The sequence below is a fragment of the Xenia sp. Carnegie-2017 genome, unplaced genomic scaffold (assembly GCF_021976095.1).
Source record: "Xenia sp. Carnegie-2017 unplaced genomic scaffold, XeniaSp_v1 HiC_scaffold_24, whole genome shotgun sequence".
NCBI lineage: Eukaryota > Metazoa > Cnidaria > Anthozoa > Malacalcyonacea > Xeniidae > Xenia > Xenia sp. Carnegie-2017.
Genome location: NW_025813487.1, coordinates 5,731,701 through 5,752,592, shown reverse-complemented (window position 1 = coordinate 5,752,592; position 20,892 = coordinate 5,731,701). Strand labels below are relative to the sequence as shown.

At 33.9% G+C, this 20,892-nt stretch overlaps 2 protein-coding genes and 2 long non-coding RNA genes across 4 annotated transcripts in view; 1 reads left to right on the top strand and 3 right to left on the bottom strand.

Moving 5' to 3' along the window:
- Positions 1 to 1,385: 1,385 nt before the first annotated feature.
- The window catches only part of LOC124450939, a 31,548-nt gene continuing 12,041 nt past the window's right edge, over positions 1,386 to 20,892 (bottom strand). Inside the window, exon 4 of the long non-coding RNA XR_006950268.1 lies at positions 1,386 to 1,478. This is a non-coding gene — a long non-coding RNA (uncharacterized LOC124450939). The remainder of the gene's footprint in view (positions 1,479 to 20,892) is intronic.
- LOC124450923 lies at positions 1,632 to 8,538 on the bottom strand. Its single transcript, XM_047001573.1, has 3 exons — positions 7,954 to 8,538; positions 2,708 to 2,934; positions 1,632 to 2,402 (listed from the first exon to the last, which is right to left on the bottom strand). Exons 1-3 carry the CDS (start codon positions 8,473 to 8,475, stop codon positions 2,111 to 2,113), a joined length of 1,041 nt encoding a protein of 346 aa, XP_046857529.1. The 5' UTR covers positions 8,476 to 8,538; the 3' UTR covers positions 1,632 to 2,110.
- LOC124450938 lies at positions 11,311 to 12,319 on the bottom strand. Its single transcript, XR_006950267.1, has 2 exons — positions 12,107 to 12,319; positions 11,311 to 11,520 (listed from the first exon to the last, which is right to left on the bottom strand). It is a non-coding gene; the product is annotated as an uncharacterized LOC124450938 (long non-coding RNA).
- On the top strand, positions 19,001 to 20,079 carry LOC124450922 (putative lipase LIH1). The gene has a single exon (XM_047001572.1). The coding sequence runs from the start codon at positions 19,012 to 19,014 to the stop codon at positions 20,071 to 20,073; it is 1,062 nt and encodes a 353-aa protein (XP_046857528.1). The 5' UTR covers positions 19,001 to 19,011; the 3' UTR covers positions 20,074 to 20,079.

Genomic DNA, 20,892 nt, shown 5'->3' with positions numbered 1-20,892 from the left:
CATTACTCACGACACACACAGCGCAAACCTACAAACATTATGAAACGCTTCTGTACAGATATTGACATTCAACTGATTTTCACATCATTCAAAATCAAAACCTTTTTCATTCTAAAACCCAATCCCTGATGCAATTAAATCAATGGTTGTATATGAATTCAATTGCGCGGGATGTAATTCCGGATACATTAGCAAAACTTCGCGCTATTTATCCACCAGAATAAGGGAACATACCACAACAGACAAAAACTCTCATATCTACCGACTCCTTCTTAAATATCACTCATGTAAAACCAACTATTCACCCTCTTGCTTCAAAATCATCGACACTGCCGACAACTCATTCTCCCTAAAAATCAAAGAAGCACTCCACATTAACAAAACTAACCCTGACCTCAATGTTTAAGTTTTAAATTCAATACAATATTTATAGTAAGATAATAGAAATTTTGTATCAATTAATGATGGGAAAACGTAAAAGTATTTCTTAACCTAATGCCTACAGTGACATTAAAATAATGTTTTAACATGGTTTGCCTGGAAATCTTAATGGCGAGAATATAATCAACATGTCGATTAAAATCAATAAACTTGTGTTTTATTTTTATTTTAAAAGGTTATTTTATACGCAAAATAGAAAACATATTTACTTGTTTTATAAACACTTTTAAATGTATTGGAGAAACTTGAAATTGCTCGGAAACACTTTTGCGTCGTGTTTGTGCTTTCACGCAATTTCTTGTTTCTGCCAAACTTTCACAAGTGTTAAGCTACATAACTCAATGGAAACAAGTAAATATAATTTATAATCTTAAAAATCAGTATGCACTATGTCTGGTCAAAGGTTGATGTTACACAAACTAAAAAACAGTCTTGGCAGAGATCAATTTTCATATTTTCAAAGAACAACCACACAGGACAAAAAAGAACACTTAACTAGCTAACGCTAATCATGTATTAAGAATTCATTTCAACAATATTTAGGTAACAAAAATAAACGTATTGTCCCAATGACAATGTTTATTTTCAATGTTAAACATCATGCACTAAAAGAAAACTGGAAGCAGCCTTACTTTGTTTCACAGTATATTTAAAGGTGCATCGGCAAGTTAATCAAAATCTACTTCCCACTAACTGAAAGGTTTTAAAAACCCTAATTACTTGTTTTCTGCTCATTGGACGGGAAAGTAATTGCATATATTTTATTGCGTCATCATAATTTTTACCGAGGTTCCGGGTGTTTTTGGCAAATGCCCAGGGGTTATGAGCAGGTTCCAGGGGCTCCCGGGGCTCCTAATTTTATAGACAGTCTTCTTTTTAATCTCATTTTATTTTTCCTGAAAATCTTAAAATTTAAGAATATTTGTCAATTCATACAAAATTTCATTTGATTAGAGATTGTGCATATATGGTAATTTTCTTGGTAATTATTGATTTTATGCAAATTTTCTCTTCTATGACCATCCCTAAAAGTAAACCTTTTAGACATGTTAAGAAGATTTTTTTTTTCTGAAGTTACTCTTGTCTTGAATCGAAGAATTGGCATATATGCCATGGTGTTTGTCATGTTCATTCTACCCAAAGAAAGTTGAGATTTCTTTCGGTAAATAAAATGCATGCAAACACTTATATTTGTCCTTGACTAAAGTTATTGCTATATCTCTCAAGCTGTTTTTAGCAAATTTATATACTTCGTCATAAATACTGAAGTACTTTATTTTTTAAACTGTATAAAAAAATGTTTATAACTAAGCATAAAGATTGAGATGGTTCGCATCTTGTTGTTCATAAACTTTTGCTACGTTTTCATTCAATGTCCAGTTCAATGTACAAGGATTTGTACTTTTTACGGACACACAATTTCATTTGGCATAAAGAGACATCAATATTCTTACTCTTACGTTTGTTATTATAAGTGCATTTAAGACATGAAAACAACAAATGCAATCATCATGAAGAAGAACCTTGCAAAATGGCTAATAACTGTAAAAATTGAAAAATCATGCAAATATAATTCAGTCTAACACCAAGTATTACTATACTGCATCAACTATATATGAAGTTTTTTGGATTATATATGAATATAAAAAACGTTTGATTCATCTCAAGCTCAAGCAATTAAAATCATATTTACAAGGGTAAAAAAGACGATGGGCAAGATTCCAATGGCTTTGTGCTCTCTGTTTCCAGTACTTGTTGGTGTGTTTCTTCTAGCACTTGGTTTTGGTTTATCTTCACTTTTTTTTGTAGGTGATTTCTTGTAAATCCGTGGAGGCTCAGGTCTCAAGTCGGATGAGGGCGCAGCAAAATTGTCACAATTCGTTTTAAGTTGATTTCTCAAAGTATTCAAAACATTCCAAGTACTCGACGACTGTGACAATCTTCTGAATGGTTCGTCGATACTGCAAATGATAACATTTAAATAAAGTGTGCAATACTATATGGCACTATGCGTGTATAACGAGCCGTGAATAATGCAATACAGTTTTTTATGCACAACATAATTACGTTAATCATAATCAAAAATTAGTGTTGTAAGCAGCATAAAAACTTATTTAACATCTTGTAACATTTCCCGGTCAGCAAGTCCCAGATTTCGTGAAACAATTAATAATATGTATACTGAGTAGATCGAACTTCGAATGATAATGGATGGAAAAATTCGTTCATACATGACAAACGTGTAAAAAAAATTTTCATAACTTACCAGTCACTGATAACCTGATGACAATCATTACTATCCATTTTTACCAAGAGCTCAGTTTCATTTGCTGAGCAATAAACTGCTGCACAATCAATTTCAGTTATTTGTGACACACATGAATCTGAATAAATCCTTCTACCATCACGGTATCGCTGATTACGAAGACGTCTCAAAGCTGGCTGGAGTTTTACAGAAGTTTTTCGATATTCTTCAAGGAGCCACGACGTCATCTGAAAGTAAATTTAAAATATGATTATTCGTAAATAATGTAGACAAATTTTTAAATCTTGGGTTTGGATATCATCTAAGTCTTTATCATCAACTGCTCTATTTATGAGATGGGATCGTGGACGATGTATCATAACTGCCTAAATAGGGGGAACTGGTCAGCTATGGCTGCTCCACCTACTGTCCAATTTTATCTAAAGGCATGATCATTTTTTGTTGAAAAATTGGCAATGTTTTACTCTTTTTGTTCACTAACGCTATCCGTGATTTCTGAGTAAAATGACGGAAAGTAGAAATAAAACAAGACCCTTGGCAAGCGTTTACTATAGGTAAAGAAGTGTATTTTGGGAATGCTTTCTGTGGGCCGAAGATCATTAAAATGGGAATGGGGTTCCGCTAGTCAAGCGTGCAACAAAACATTACGAATTATTTAAATGCACTAGATTACTCAGGGGAACGAAATGCTGCCTGAAACAGTTTATCTGTTTTGAAGAATGTGAATTGTTATCTAGTTTTGAAGAATGTGAATGTGAATTATTATATTGTCGTACGGCAAATTAAATACCCCATTGACCTTTACTGCAGATATTCTCATAATTTTTGTAACAATAACATGTAAATCTTTTTCTCTCATTTTAAACTTTCTCATAAATATCTGTTGCATTTTCGGCAAAAGCACTTAGTGTGTGACTTTTCCAGTATCTACGTTTTTTCAACAGTAGAAAATCATACAGAGAAAAAACACAAGACTGCAGAAAGCTGTGCAAAATCTATTTTGTTATCTGATACCTAATTTTTTATTTTTGGCTGTCTGAATTTTGTCATCAATTTTCAAATTTAAACTTAAATTTAATGCGAACATTTCAGAACACATGTCACCCTGAATTTTAATGCCCCTTAGGTCAAATGAAACAGCAAGATTGTATATATTTTCAGAATATCTTACAATTAAGGCTTATAACTGAACTTATTTCTAACAATGAGCTACTTCTACCATTATTGGCCATGCCAAATGACAAATGGATGCCTTGAAAGAAAATCAAACACTTTTAAAAGTTAATTGGATTTATATACGCAGCCACTGCATTAGATGAACATGGAATTCTTTTCAATCCATTAAACTGACGAAAGATCTGAATCTTGCATGAATTTACTACATGATTTAATCATCATTTAGGAAATTTAATATGCATGAATTATTGTTGGTTTCATTGGCGTGAACCCTGCAATAATTAAGTGCGGGGACCAGAAATTGTTTTAAGAAGAAATTAGCCAGGCATACCAGAATGTATGAATATGCTCCCCCCTAAAATTAATACGGGATTGACGCCAATGGTTGGTTAATTTGTTCTACTTTTATACCGGTTTTTTTCATATGAATTACGAGCCAATTTCCAAATTTCTTTTTTCTGAGAAGACATTAAATTTGTTTAACTAGACTTAGACTTGATTCTTCTTGCATTTTCGATACATATAAGCAAAACAACTGTTTCTTTTCTTATTAGAAAATGTCATGCATGTTTAGCTTATATGCATGATTCACTTCATCTTCCGTAGTGCATCACGAATAGCTCAATTCTGATAGTATTACCTTTGATAGTTTTATACCTGCACGTGGTTAATAATTTGAAATACATGAGCTAGACCAAGTACAAAAACTATGAGTACAGAGGCAGTGCAGGATTAAGAGTACCTCAAAATAAGTTACTGAGTCGCATTTTGGCGAATATTTACATTTCTAGACACTTTAGAGGTAAATTTACAGGTAAAACTATATTCTTTGGAAATTAAAAACCAATAGTGTTTTTCTGAATGTAATTTGAATTTAAAATTGAGGAGATATGATTTATTCTGAGGTATCTTCGATCCGTTACTGTACAGAGGATTCGTTGTATTCGAGCTCATGGAAAATGTACACGATCGTTTAGTTCTGACCAAGTACGTTCACAAAGCGTACATTCACAATGTGAGATAAAGTACGTACAAAAAATCAGTGAGCCATTATTACAAAAAAGCTGGAAATTGAATGAGCAACTTAAAGCCAATATGATGATCTAAAAGGAATCACATGCGAGTGATGTGAGCACGAATTGTTTTCGTTGGCAAAAAGTTAAAGTGGCTGCGTGTGTGATTATGACTTGCGCGAAAACAACTCCGACAGAACTTAAGTCGCTTCAACTCGAGTAATCAGCATGGTTAACTTGACACCCAACCTACTTTAACTAACCATAAGTATTCATAGATCTATTACGATGAAATTGGAAACTACCGTGTGTTTGCTCGGAATTCTTGTGGTGTCAATCAACGCGTTTATATTTCTACAACTGAATGTGACGGATTTTAGTGAAGGCAATAAAAAGCTTAAAACTCTTGTAGTCTAGGTAAATTCACACCAGTTACTTTCATTCAAATTTGTGGTCTGATCTATAGAAATTTTGAATTTTTAATTTCTAGAAAGTTGCCTGCTTCGTAATTAAAGTGTAACGTAAGTTTAATTGGAGGAAACAATTATATAATACAAAAAAATTGTCCAGACAAATTTCAATGCCCTCTTCCTATAATTTTGACTGTCCTTTTAAGCACCCCCCGTGCAATTTTATAACCGTTCCAGCACCCTGTATATTTCGTACAAACCATAAAGAAAGGCAGGGGCGGATCTAGAGTATGTCAAATCCGTCGCGCGACTGATGTTTGAAATTCAAAAATTACCTATTCATATTAATTAAAAATTCATTAATTATTCTTACTTTATTATCGCATTTACTTCGTGATAAAAATACAGCTTTATTTATTATTGAAAACTAATGACTAATCCAATGAATATCTCGTTGGTAACCAGATCAGTTGAATTTTAATTGACCTGGAATAACCGACTGATAAGCGGGGTGGCTTGACTGGTTCAAATGATAAAGGAGTCTATGAACGCTAAAAACGCTTCTTTTATTGGTCAATGGCCAGATCAGTGGATCGTCTGGAATGGTCTCGACCGATAAGAGGGGTGGCTGGACGTATAAGGGAGTCCAATTGCTATCATACAGTTGGTTCATTTGATTATTTGTTTTATTGTGATTGGTTAGACGGATTTCGACTGATAGCGAACTGGCCTAACATAGTCAAGCTCACTGTCTGTATTGTTGCTAGCTCGAAAAATGATAAAGGTTTTTATTCATACATGCATGTTTTTTTTTTCATTAAGTTCTTTTGAAACCAATTGTTTCTTAGAGATTAAAACATGCGTACATTAATATTGTCTCCCTCCCATCACTTTTCTATACACACTAAACAGGTTATGCACAAGCCAGCCCTCTGGTTAATGCAAATAAAACAAAATGTTCAATACAAAAAACAAAATAGTAATTCAAAAGCCTCAAATGTTTGTAGATGAAGAAATGTGTTCAGTTAGTAACAAGGTACTTTAGACTTTATTAGATATTTCCATTTATTATTGCTACAGTATAAAGAACTATAGGTGTCCAGAAATGATTGAAATTGACTTAATCCAATGGTTCAAGTCATCATTTTTTAATGTTAATTCTTTGTTAGTTTTTGTGACAGATTTAGACAAATGCCACACATCATATTGGTGATCAATTTGAGGGTGTTTGTTTTTCATAGCATGGCAATCTAAACTACAATCAGATGGAATTTCAGGAAATCTTTTCAAATTCAGACAGACATCTTTCAAATGCTTCTTTCTCCATAGCATTAGAAGAACTGACTTCAGTACTTTGCACAACATTAAAAGTTACTATCTTACCAGAGTCAGCCATCATTGTATAAGTACCATACTTGGCATTATGCCCTGGGCTATCACATTCGTTTAGTTCGTCCAAATTGATCTGCACTCTTAGTTATAAAATTTTTATTAAGAAAGAAGTACGACTTTTCTTATCAAATAACTCTAATTTTACTTCTATTTATACCAATGGTTTTGTGCGTAGGAAATGAATTTTCGTCCCAAATGTGACTTAAAAAAGGGAAATTATGTACAATTGTTAGGAAACTATAAGTTCATACTTTGCGTCAAGAAAAGTACACCTTAATTCTATGCACGAAAGGCTATTTTTACAATGGTTTTATGTAGGATTATTTTCTAACCGTAATGAGTTACACAACCATGTTTATTATTATTCAATGTTTATTAAGGGCAATAGATTGGTTTCACATCAGTGGAAACTGTTGTTAAGGTTGAATTCGGAGGACAAGTAAATTACGCACAGTTTCCACACAAAGAAACCTTCGTATTTTTTAAAAAATAATATTAATTGACATTCAAGTTCTATATGTAGTGCGGAAACTGTGCGATAATGGCCTTTATGGAAGTAAAACCGTTCTATTAAAACAGAATACAAATAACCAGCTCAATACTTGCATATAAGCTATAAAAGTTGCTTGTGTATATACCTACGAATAAAAAATTCTGACGTTTCGAAAAGAAACATTTTGTGATTAGGAGAAGCATTTTGATGCAAGTTTATTATGACTGTGCAATAACTTTACATAAAGCTTTGAGGAGCAATTGACGATATGAAGTCAATATAAGCCGCCGCCAATACATATTTCTGCTACCACGCACCGGATGCCCTAGCTGCAGCATTTCAACTCATTTTTGTGAAAATATTGAATGCTGCTCCCATGATCGATGATTTGTCTGTTTTCATATAATAGAACATGATATGAAGTAAAAAAGGTTAACGTAATAGAAATCATAATAATTCACTGAACATGGAGTTTCCATCAGCTTAATTGAGGGCGAGTCCGGATAATTTACTTACAGTCAAAAATTACGATTTGATTAGAACATTACAAGATTAATTCATTATTTGAGATGATCGATGATTTTTCTGTTTTAAACCAAATATATTTCAGAACCTTTGTTTATTAAGATGAGACTTTATGTATGGGACTTATAATATAAATAACTCATAAGAATACTTTTTATTATATCGAAATATCCTATCAAAAATTTAAGGGTTGATCAGCAAATCGTTTATTTTTAATATATAATTGTGTTGACGTACCTTATACTTTGGCTGCGGACAAGCACCACTGATGGGTGCAGTATTCGCAACACACTGACCGTTTGAATGTCTGCCTTTTTTAAGAATCTTGCAGAATTTTTGGTTCTTCAACGCATTTACGATATTTGAAGGACAACGAGAGTAAACGTTGTTACACAGCCTTGTAACATCACCATAATCTCGACTGTAATCGCTTTCTGAACATCTTGGGGTCCATTGTGAACATAAGGCTTCTTTAAGAGCATTTCTGCACAAATATGAAATGCCAAGTTGAGCGTAGTAATTGAGTGCATGTGAAATGACCTTGTTCTTCTGTGTGTAAAGTTTGGCGATGTATGGATTCAATTTCCAGTTTAATGTACAAGGACTTTCACTTTGTACTGATACACATCCTTCTCTTTTTGAAAATACGTAAAGTTTTCCTTCTGGTGCTTTTCGTTTTACGATGTTGCACAAGGAGAAATTAATAAGTAACGACTGGAGAAGAAGAAATGAAATGATCTCTTTACAATATGCCATCATTTTTCATTCAAGTATAAAAATATCGAACTGACAAACTATATGTACACAAAAGATATGTCGCTCTTAGTGGGTCTCATGCTGTGCGGTGACGTATTTCACTAGAAGTTTATGGGTTTTCGCATCTTGTTCTTTGTTAAAACCTTCATCAATTATTCTTATTCTTAAAGCTCACAATCATGCACAATTGATGAGGACTGTAAGAAAATGGCGTTTAAAAACAAAAAAAAAACAAAATAACCTGCGATTTGGACGCCATGCGTTCGCGTGCGACATGTTTAAAATAGACATGTTTCAACATCTCATGATGCCATCTTCAGTATAAGTGAAATAATTAATAATACAAGATTTGTATAAAAGTAATATGATACATAAATTACAACAATAAAAAGGAAATAAGATAAATTAATGGGGAGCGTACGAGAGCGTTATAAACTAAATATTGTATTGAATTTGAAGACTTGAACATTGAGGTCAGGGCATAGACTAGAGAATATATAGAAGGGCAACTCTCGTCGGTAACCTTTGATGTAAGTGTGGCGCGCAGTTTGTTTCGCCAATACCGGAAATTTGACGGCCGCCATTACTCTGGCCAGTAAAGTGTACAACATTTACTATGAAAATATATGGAGTGGAAGCCGTAAAGTGGGTTAAAATGTAGATTTTTTGAGCTGTTGGCTGTTTTTGGCATCTTTTTGAAAGAAATTGAAATAAAAAGGCAAGTATTTTGTATATATCATGTAACAAATGCATTTATTTAATATATTTATAGCGAAATTCAGTCGGAAAGCTTGAACAGGTTCTGAGGTTCACAAGTCCTGAGGACTTAAATGAACTTGGATGTATTACATGTTAAATATATTATTGTGATATAAAAAGCTTTTGTTTTCAATTTAGTTTTACAAAGCACAAAAAATTATATGCACAAAGCCCTCAAAGGTGTGTGACTTTAATATACTTCCTGTCTTTCCTTTTAGTTGTTGCGAATATGCAGTTCGCAAATTTTATGGCGTAATAAATGCGTATTCTTACAAAAAGTTTCTGCAAGAACTCAAATGGGAATTCCGTACAGCAATCAAATTCCTTTGGTATGGACTTGACGGTGTCTAATATACTTCGACCAACACCTTCGCTCTTTGTGTAGACAAAAAACGTCTTAATAAATGTGTCTTCAAGTTTGATGATGTATTCCAGATAAGGACAAGATGGTGATTGTAGTCCTCCTAAATCAGATTTCTTTTCATCGAATGCTTTAAAGTGGCAGAATAACTTTCTGCTATCTTCCAGTTCTGTAGATGAAAGAGCATTGGTGCATTTCAGACAAGAGTGGAGTTTGAAACTCTTCATTAGAAGAAAACCAGACACATATGCAATGGCATTTTCCCTCATTATGTTAGTAACAACATTTGGCTCCTTGTAGTTAGTAGGATCAATTGCTAAAATTTGTGGTGCGGAAGTGGAAAGACTTGAACCGATTTCTTCTGGCTGACTTTATTCTTTGCAACATTTTTGAAATACTCAACCAGCATAGAATGAAGGTCGTTGTCACAATTTCCAGATAAACAGGTTAGAAGGGAACTGAAGAAAAGCTTTCTAAATGCTTGCATAAATTCGGTTGGAGTATGGTTATCACTATTGCCTCCCTGGCGATGAATAGTACCAAAAATGGAAAATGTACAACTTTATAATCTCGAATCAAAAAGTTGCAGTAGAGACGCACACCTGAGAAAGATCCACAGCAAACCCAATATACAATGCTTTGGGCGATTTGAGAATTGAATAACATTGGAAACTTATTTTGATAAAGACATTTCTGAGTGAAACATATGTACAAAATAATGGCAATATAATAAATATTATATTTTCTTAATGGTTACAAGGCTAAAAACATGTCTTTGTCATTAAAGATTTACAAGGTGCACAAAAATCTTTAACACAAAACAATTTGAATTTAGAATGTGTGCATTTCATGCAATAGAATATACAGAATAAAATACAGCAATTCAGTGCACATATTTACATTTAAAAAATTTAATGACAACTTTATTAGAGAGGGGTGTACAGCCCTCCTAGCTTAAGCTAGATGGGGGTGCAGAAGAAATGCTAATTTATCTATAAATATGGGTATACTAAACAATTAACAGTGCTCGACCTTAATTTTTAAAGTTACTAGTCCTTGGGCTAGTAAGGTTTGAAATTTACTAGCCAACAGGCATCCGCTGGTAGCCAGGTTTGAGGCTTGAGGCTTGACGCTGGTAAGAAAACGACGCACATCTGCATTCATACATGTGTAGCCGACATATAGGTCTTTCGTCGATAGTTATAAATGCATCCTCGTAGGAGCAGATGACTGACAACCACAGTTCACTCGCTGTTATGAATTTAAGGTTTTTACCTTGATTTTCATCAAAAAATTGCTTGCCGAATCCCAAATACACACATACATTTCCTCACTCTTTCCTCAGGAGGGAGTGGGAAATTGTGAAATTTTCGGAAAAGCGGTCAATTTCGGTAAATCTCATCGGCAAAGGACGAAATCCGCCATTTTTTTGGCGTCATCAGATATCTAAGGCCGCGCTTGAGATAGCCGCTCTAGTTATTATAGAACTCAATGGGTTTGACCGAGCAGAAACAAAATGGATTCATCGATCGTAAAACGCAAGGTAAGTTTCGTAGGCGATCAACTAAAAATTTTCTTAATCCTTTATTTGTCTTTCCAATATCTGTTCTACCTCTACCTCTAGTAGCCAATTGGCTCGTTGTTCTGCAATTTTACTAGCCCAAACCCATTTTTTACTAGCCGCGGGCTAGCGGACCACCGCTAAGGTCGAGCACTGATTAAGCTGAAGAAATTGTGATCAATGTTTAATAGAGCACCCTTACAAAAACCACCCAATCATAATAAAAACGTAATATAATTAAATAAACAAAGTTTAACATGCTGCTGCAACAAGTAGCCACTAAAATCTAATCCAACATACTAAAACTACATAACACAAGACACTTGCAACATAATCCTCACTTGAGAACTGAATGCCAAAATAACAACTAGAAAAAAATATCAGAAAATCAATCATAACTATTGGTAATAAATTTAATAGAGCACAAATCACAGCAAGGCAAAATTTATAAATAAGGCAAACAGAGTGTATACCTTACTAAAACTACATTTGGTATTAAAAATGCCCAACTATTAACATATTAACATTTCACTCATGCTTAAAATGATAAACAAACACTCCATGGTTTGAAACTGAATGTTACAAATTATTATCAGTTATAATTCTCACACAAGCATCATGAATCATTATTGGATTACTTGGTTAGCTGGTTGATTAACTTGATTTATAGTTAAGCAAGTTGGCAAGTTGCAACCTGAAATATTACAGCGTTGGTACAAGTAAAACTCTGACAAGTTTGTGTTTTAAATAGCACATTTATAATAACACCTCAAAAGTTTGAAATTTATAAATCAGAATGGACGAAACGCAAGAGATTTTACTTTTGGACTTCTATTCACCTAACATGCTGACAACTCTACAGCAGTAAAATAAACACCCTACATTGAAACATGTAATTTTTACCAATAAAAAACCTTTACGGACTTGCCAGCAATTAAATAATGGTCTCTCACCTTATTTCTTTCACGTTTTGTCACAAAATTCCATGATCTTCCAAAACAGTTTGCGTTTTAGGCGATTATTATCCCAAAATCGCACTTTTCCAATATTATTTTATAGTACGCCAGCGTCAAGTTACTGGCCAGAGTAATGGCGGACCTAACGCATGCGCACAGAAAATATGCCACGCGTTTCACCTGCGAGTTGCCCTTCTATATATTCTCTATTCTATGGTCAGAGTTAGTTTTGTAAATGTGGAGTGCTTCTTTGATTTTAAGGGAGAATGAGGTGTCGGCAGTGTCGATGATTTTGTAGAAAGAGGTTGAATAGTTTGTTTTACATGAGTGAGATTTATAAAGGCGTCGGTAGATATGAGAGTTTTTGTCTGTTGTGGTATGTACCCTGATTCCGGTGGATAAATGGCGCGAATTTTCGCCAATGTGTCGGAAATTACATCTCACGCAATTGAATTCATGTACCACCATTGATTTAATTACATCAGGGATTGGGTTTTTGAATGAGAAAAGGTTTTTGATTTTGAATGATGTGAAAATTAGTCGAATGTTAATATCTGTACAGAAGCGTTTCATAATTTTTGTAAGTCTGCTCTGTGTGTGTCGTGAGTAATGTCCGATGTATAATAGTTTGAAGTACACAGTTGTTATTTTGGAATTTTCATTTGTGTTGGTCGTGATTGTCGTGTCAGGAGTTTCGGTGTCTAGTTTGAGGTTGTTGCTTTGTTTGTTGTCGAGATATCGTTTTACGGTTCTGTTAATAAATTGTAGTGGGAAAGAGTTTCGTAAATAGTGGATGTGATGTTTTTTATGTCTCGTTGAAAGCCATTGTTCGTATAGTTAAGTTCGTATGTTCTGTCGTTAGTGTGCGTATAAGTCCGGTTTTGTATGAAAGTGGTGTAAAGCTAAAATAGTTCATCAGAAATCCTGTGTATGTTGGTTTGTGATATGTAGATGTTGTACAGCTGTCATGGGTTTTGTTAGTAAAATGTCAAGAAATGGCAGTTGATCTTGTTGTTCAGTTTCAAAAGAAAATCTAATGTTTGCGTGCTGTGAGTTAATGTAATTATAAAACTTCATGGCCTCAGTTTCGTTAGTAAAAACACAAAGTTATCGTCAACGTATCTGCGGTAAAAAAAGTGGTTTAGTGTCGCTGTAAATGTTTAGCAAGCTTCGTTCCTGTTAGCCCATGAAAATGTTAGCAAATATGGGTGCTAAGGGAGAGCCCATCGCAACACCGTCCGTCTGGTCATAAATTTTTTTATTAAATAAAAAATGCGTCAGTGCTGTTTCTATTAAAAACAGTTGTGGGAGGTCTGTCCTGTTTATTTTGAACCTGGGGTGGTGAGTGAATATTAGGTCAATTGCCAGGTTGATGGCTTCCGTAAGTGGTATGTTAGTAAATAAGCTTCCAACGTCGTAGGAGATGAAGAATTTGTGAAAAGAAGTTGAAGCTATCGGTCGTAGTGGAAGCGATTGTTCTGGTTTTCGTTTCTTGTGGAGTTTTGGTAAGCCATAGAAGCGTGAGGGTTGAGAACCTCTGGAGAAGATTTCATTGTAAACTTTGCTGTTGATCGAGTCTTTCTTTAGAAGCTTCCTTAACAGTCGTTGCAATTTGGGTTTGCGTGATAGTGTGACGTCTTCTTTGAGTTGGGTAAACTTTGCTGTATTTTTAATGATTTTAAGACAGGATTTACGATACATTTGACGATCCATGATTACAACGCCATTGCCTTTGTCCGGTTTGAGAATGATAATGTTTGGAGTGTTGCGAATGTAAATAATGTAGATAATTTTTTTAAATCATGACTTTGAATATCGTTTCTAATGCGTGTACCATTCCGGACCGCTAAACGTTTTTTGCTGAAATTAAATAATCATATTGAAGAAATCAAACCAAAAAGTTTTTCGTTTTTCATTCAAATCAAAAATCGAATTCAACATCTGTTTTTTGTTTTTTTTGTTGTTTGACGAAACTTGATATAACACCACAGGTGGGAGTAAGCGTAAAATTAAGGTTTTGTGTAAAGAGATAACAAATCAGCAGCCAATCAAATTAATATTTATACGTAGCATTTTGTCGACCGAGACCAGGGCATACAATGTGCATCTCTAAACGTAATTGTTGAAAAAGTATTGCATAGAGTAGCTATAAAATTTTGATCTTAAAAGTGTCATCCACCTAACTCAATGTAGTGATTTTTAGCAAAAAAGGCATGTTTATCTTTGTACAGTGATCGAAATATGTTTCGTTCATTTGATATTATGTTTTAAGTTTTTATTTTTGCATAGCAAAGAAAGCGTAGCTATTTTATTTTCAAATGATATGTTGTTTATTTCATAACAATCATAAATAAATCGAGTAGTTCTCAAATGTAAATTGTAAGTGGAAATTGCATTTTTTTATCAATGGAAATTGAGTGCTGCTTAATATGGTTTCACCGCCATTTGAAAAAAAAAGCAAATGAAGCAGCGAGTCTTATCCTGTATCACAGCACGCCAGATAATCTTTAATAAATGTAGATAATCTTTGATAAATGTAGATAATCTTTGATAAATGTAGATAATCTTTAATAAATGTACATAATCTTTAACAAATATAAATCCGGTGGGTAAAAACGTTCGGAAGTGCAAGCAATAAATCCTTCAACACTAAAGGATAATGATGTTCTTTCAGAAAATCTGAGAGGTCACGCACTGTGTTGTTTCCATTTCACAGAAATTTCTCAACGAAATATCCTTTTCCGTAATAATAATTTGAGTTGCTGCTGATTTGTTATTTCTATACACAAAACCTTAATTTTACGCTTACTCCCCATGGATGAACGTTGTGTGAAAAGTAAAGACATGTGTGGTGTAGTATTTCAGCGTGTGTTTATGAACGACAACTTAAGAAACAAAAAAACAACAATTCATTTCAATTTTCAAGTTTTGTGAAACACCAAAAAGCGAAAACGAAAAGTTGAATTCGTTTTTGCTTTGAATGAAAGGGGGAAAATGAATTCTGGATTTGATACAAATAACTATATTTATTTGAGATTGTTTAGGATTGTTCGATTGTTTATAAGCTAATTGTTAATTTCTGAGAGTTTCAAAGCACTCAGTTGCAACAATTCAGACAATAATTCTTACTTTCATATAATGACAATTACAATCTTGTGCTCGAAAAATTACAGCGTTACCAATTATTTTCGTTGATGATGTTGATTATGACCGGAACGAACTGGTACCGATTGATTTCGTTTCAGTCTAGAAAGCAATTAATTAGCTACTATAGCTTTATGTAGAGTAAATAATGCCAATGACATGCACGAGAATCTGCATGACTTGATTCAAAAGTAAAAAGATGACGGTTTTATAACTTTTCGAAGCATATCGTCTTTTGTGCAGGCTAATCAACCTTTTGCGTGTGAAGGTCGTTTTTGTCCTTCGATAAATAATCCAACATATTTTGTAAAATGTGGCAAATGAAAATATTAAGACGAATGAGGCAAGAGATCTTGCACGTGGTATAAGGAAAGAGAATATAATATTCAAAGTGGAAAATCAAAATGCAATGTCTGTCCAGTTTGTCACTCTTGTCTTTGGAAGAATAAATTAACTGTAAAGTGTCGTAAAGGTCATTAAGAACAAAAAGAAAAATTATTTTGCCGAGTTGGTTCTTATGACGCTGCTACATGACTGGTATAAAAATCTCAAGCTCTTGAAACAAAGCTATTCTGGTTGTCAAAATTGCCAAATACACATTGGATTCTTTCAGTCTCATAGTACACTGAGAGGGGCAACGCTTTAAAAAGTAAGCGCTTTATCTGATGAACATACCCCTTCTAGAGTTTGGTGACAAGTCATTCACTTGGTGGAACAATTGCGAATTTGGCAGCAGTCGATTTGAAAAAGGCAGGATATTCTGTCGATTTGATAACCTTTGGCCAGTTATTAAATCAACAGAATGTCCTGCCTTAATAACCCAGTGTTGTTAACCAAGGATTTAAAAAACACGTCAACGATCTTTTCGAGGGATGCAATCTCAGAGTGACGTATAAGGATACATTCTTACAGTCATTCTCCCTAATATGAATTATCTACATGTCGGCCAAGAAATTTATTGTGTTGGTAAAGACAAATAAGACAAATGCCACGAATATCGCGCAAACCAAGATGTAACACATGTCAGACAAAATATTGCCGACCATTTTATGAAAAATTATCTTACAATATAAGAAAATGAAGAATAGATTAATGTAGTAGATGTATGAAAATTGTGTTATGATACATTTTAATTGCGTCATAAGGGTTAGTTATGTGACGTACTATGCACATGATATAGTATAAACAAGTCATCGGACAAAGGGTTTTTGATAGTGTGTTTAGGTTAAACTGGCAACATGTTATCATGTTATTATTAAATAAATGTATAAAATGCAATGCAGTCACGCTTTTTAAATAAAGCCTGATGGAAATTGTTATAGAAGGAGCTGAAAAATATTGGTCGTTGACAGTGAGTCGTAATTGTGTATGGTGAACACAAAAAAGATAGTTGAAGTGTTTTCGGAGTATCTTCAGAGTGTGTTGGGGAACCACGTTGTGGTATTTCATTCGGTAAGAGGTATAATCTACGTATATTTTTAGTTATATTTTAACGCAGTTGCAGTTGATTGTCGGCCATCTTATATTTTAATATTTAAATTTGTTGTGAGACTTTTAGTTCAAGAGTAGTTTCAATATCTAAGATCTTGTTGACACGTGCATGTATAGCATGAAAACCCAGCTATAGCAAAACGGAATCTAATTGGTCGTTAAACCTATTTGAAAATGTTCAAATGAGTATGTGAAGCCTATCACAAGAAATCAAAACTTATGAGGTTAAAGAATACCTGAAAAGTCTTCAACATCGTGACGCTGTCAAACATGAAGAAATACTATCCCTATAATTAATCCGGCTGAGATCGAAGGGAAACTTATCGATCACATGCTTAATCAATTACGCATCAAATGCTTGTACATGTGACTTAGAAACAGGATAATTGTTTTTAAAAAAAAATCATAAACATTTGCATTTATTAAGCAGTACGATTCCCAATCATACTTAAAACACTTAGCACAGTTTTACAGAAGATCCTTTAGCATTACAGGGGTTTTGGGACCTGCGTCAAGGGGGAAGAACGATCATCAAATGTCAGGTAAACTATATGGAAAGCAAAACCATGTAGGAGTTGGCAGATCAGGAAAATATTTAGCTATTTTTGCCTGTTGCGTAGCCAGCCCGCAGGTTTGGTCGTGTGCTATGTAAATTCTTTAATGTTTAGTTATACTGTAAAAACAATAGATTTTTATAGAAATCAATAATACGTACGCCAAATTCATTTAAAATAAAAGATAATGTGATAAAATCCTTATTATCTTTTGTCTTAAATGCATTCGGCTCATCGTCGCTAAAATGCGACGTTTGAAACAGGCCTTATTGATCATAGCAAGAGACGCTACCATGCATAACAGTACGCTACCTGTAATAGAAAAGTCTAACAATTTTTAGAAAACAAGATTTTATTCCAGACACGCAAATTTTATACCAGACAACGCGTGTGAAGTGTGAAGTGTTTCGTAATTCTCTCATGTTTCTGATTACATGCATGACTGATTACATTCAAACTTAGGTTTTTGTAGGTTACGTCATTAAAATAATCACTAAAGTACGTAATCAGTGCTTCTAAGTAAAAAAATTTGCGACAATGAACAAACTGTAAAAAACATCAATTTGACACTTTGCTTGGTGAATTTTAAGTCAAAACTCTTAAAATTTGGTAAAGTGCATAACACAGCTTAAATTTTCACTTCTTTAAGTTTAATGGACATTTAACCTCTCATTTTCTTTGCGCAAGCGGTTAAAATTTAGTCATTTACAAATCGCTCTTCAGCTTTTCAAGAGTAATTTTAATTTTAGATAAGCCAAACGATGCATTTAACCTCTCGTTTTCTTTGCGCAAGCGGTTAAAATTTAGTCATTTACAAATCGCTCTTCAGCTTTTCAAGAGTAATTTTAATTTTAGATAAGCCAAACGATGCAAAAATACTTAGACGTAAGCCCATTTTTGAGAGGTTACGATTAAACGTTAGTTTTCTGGACATCTTTAAATTTTCCAATTTTTTTTATACGGCTAAGCTCAGCGAGATAATTATATATAGAAACTTAATAGACAAACTTTTGAGTCGAGTTTAATTCTAAGAGCAATATAATTTCGCTTTCTTGTACATTGCTTTGGTCACAGGTCGATTTTTATAATTAAACTGCATCTTTGTTTCATGATTAATAAAATATTTTAAGATATTGACTTAAGATTTACTAGAATGGGATAATGAACATGAAATCTGTATGAAAATGAAATCTTTTGTAATTTTTAGAAGTAAAATATACGTATTCAAGATGTTTTTGATTGTTTTGTCGTTAACAAATTACAGTTGTTGGTTTCTGAGATTTTCAAAGCACTTAATTGCATTAATGCAAACATTTTCTATTTTCATAGAATGATATTTACAATCTTCATTGTGCTTGAAAAAATGAAACTAATTTTATGAACTTGACTAAGTTGATGAACTTAATAAGTTTATCATTTTATCTTTATTTTTATTTTTAATAAACAATGTTCCTTATTTAACATTCTTATTCTACTATGAATGTACTTATCTAAAATCATGACATTAAAGGTACAGGAAAAATTTGCTACGGCTCTCAATCAAACAAACAGCGTGACTAAAACTTTTTCCTAGATATTATTGACCGCGACCGGAACGAACTGGTACCTGTTTGACTCCGTTCCAGTCAATAGAGCAATTACTCTAGCTTTATGCTGAGTATATAAATACCAATTGATATGCATGCGTCTCTGATTTGATTCAAAAATAAAAAGATGACGATTCTCATAATTTTTCTAAGTATAACTTCTTTTGTGCAAGCTTATCAGTCTTCAGGTTGTAATGCACCAGTTGGTCATTACTGTCCTTTGATAAATAATCCATCACATTTTGTAAAATGTGGCAAAGGAAAATATCAAGACGTAACAGGTCAAACATCTTGCAAATCGTGTAAGTTTGGAGAATACAATCTTCAAACTGGACAATCAAAATGCAAAGTTTGTCCAGTTGGTCATTCTTGTCTTTGGAAGAGTAAATCTCCCGTAAAGTGTCATGAAGGATCGTATCAAGACAAAAGAGGAAATATATTTTGTCGAAAGTGCCCAACTGGCAAACTTTGTTCCACAACTAGACCTGTCATACACAAGAGGAACACTCGTCCTTTACCATCCGAGAAACTGGCAGCGATTCGAAATGCCGCAATATATGCAAAAGAGGCCTACCAAGAAGTAAATCCTACTGAAATAAGGTTGAAAGACGGCGAGAGGGTGAAAGGCTTTGTCAAGTACGATGGAAATAAAATCGTTGTATCTTTTCAAGGTTCTAAAGACCTTACTGACTGGTATAGAAATGTCAAGCTCTTTAAAGAAAGATACTCGGGTTGCGAAGATTGCGAAGTACACATTGGATTTTTTCAGACTTATAACGCATTGAAAGGCCAAATGCTTGAGAAAGTAAGCGCTTTATCTAACGGACATTCTGACGCTAGAGTTTTAGTCACCGGTCATTCACTTGGTGGGGCAATGGCGACTTTGGCAGCAGTTGATTTGGTCAATGCTGGACATCGTGTCGATTTAATAACCTTTGGCTCGCCTAGGGTTGGTAACCATGAATTTGCAGAACATGTCAACGGAGCTTTGAGCGGATTGAATCTTAGAATGACCTATAAGAATGACCCTATTACAGTCATGCCTCCTCTTATGGGGTTTTTACATGTTGGCCAAGAAATTAATTGCGTTGGTACAGACAGATGCCACGAATATCCAGCAAACGAAGATGAAACACATTTTAGAAGGACAATTTCCGATCATTATATGAACAACTATCTTACAATATGAAAAGTTAAAAATGGATTATTATATGGCAAGCGTCACTTCCGGCTAAATGGCGCACTTTGATTGGTTCAGAAACATTTTTGCCGGTCCATTAATTTCCCGTAATCGACCACCGTCCCAAAAGCGTAATTTTACTGTCAAATGTAAACAAACTTCGTAATACAAACAGCAAAACGCAAAATAAACGAATCAAAAACCATTTTGCGAATGTGATTCGATGGTAAAACACTTGGAAAACAGTTAAACTATACAGACGATACAATTTAAAATGATTTATTTGGAAGACCGAGGTCTTTTTGTACAAGTCTCGCCTACGGGCTCGGTCTGTACAAAAAGACCTCGGTCCGTTATTTCTCCGTAAAGACCTTGCTCTCGGACATTAAGGGCTTAGTATTTGACATGAAATGAAGCTTGCTTTCTTTCTCGTCCTTGCTATTTCACTTTTGTAGTCTTAGTTCATAAAAAAATAAATCGTTTCAAATTGTATCGTCTTGATAGTTAGCTGTTTTCCAAGTGTTTTACCATCGAATCACATTCGTAAATGGTTTTTTGTTTCATTTATTTTGCGTTTTGCTGATTGCTTTACGAAGTTTGTTTACATTTGACTGTAAAATTTTTTGTACCGTGGTTGATTAGGGGAAAATAATGGACCGGCAAAATGTTTCTGAGCCCATCAAAGCGCGCATTTAGCAGGAAGTAAAGCTTGCTATATATTAATCTGATTTAGTACTTACATAAATCGATTAAATAAAAAACTTTAACAGATTTCTAGACCGCCTATGGAGAAGCTCGGAAAATGTTTTTTAGTATGTAGAATGGCAC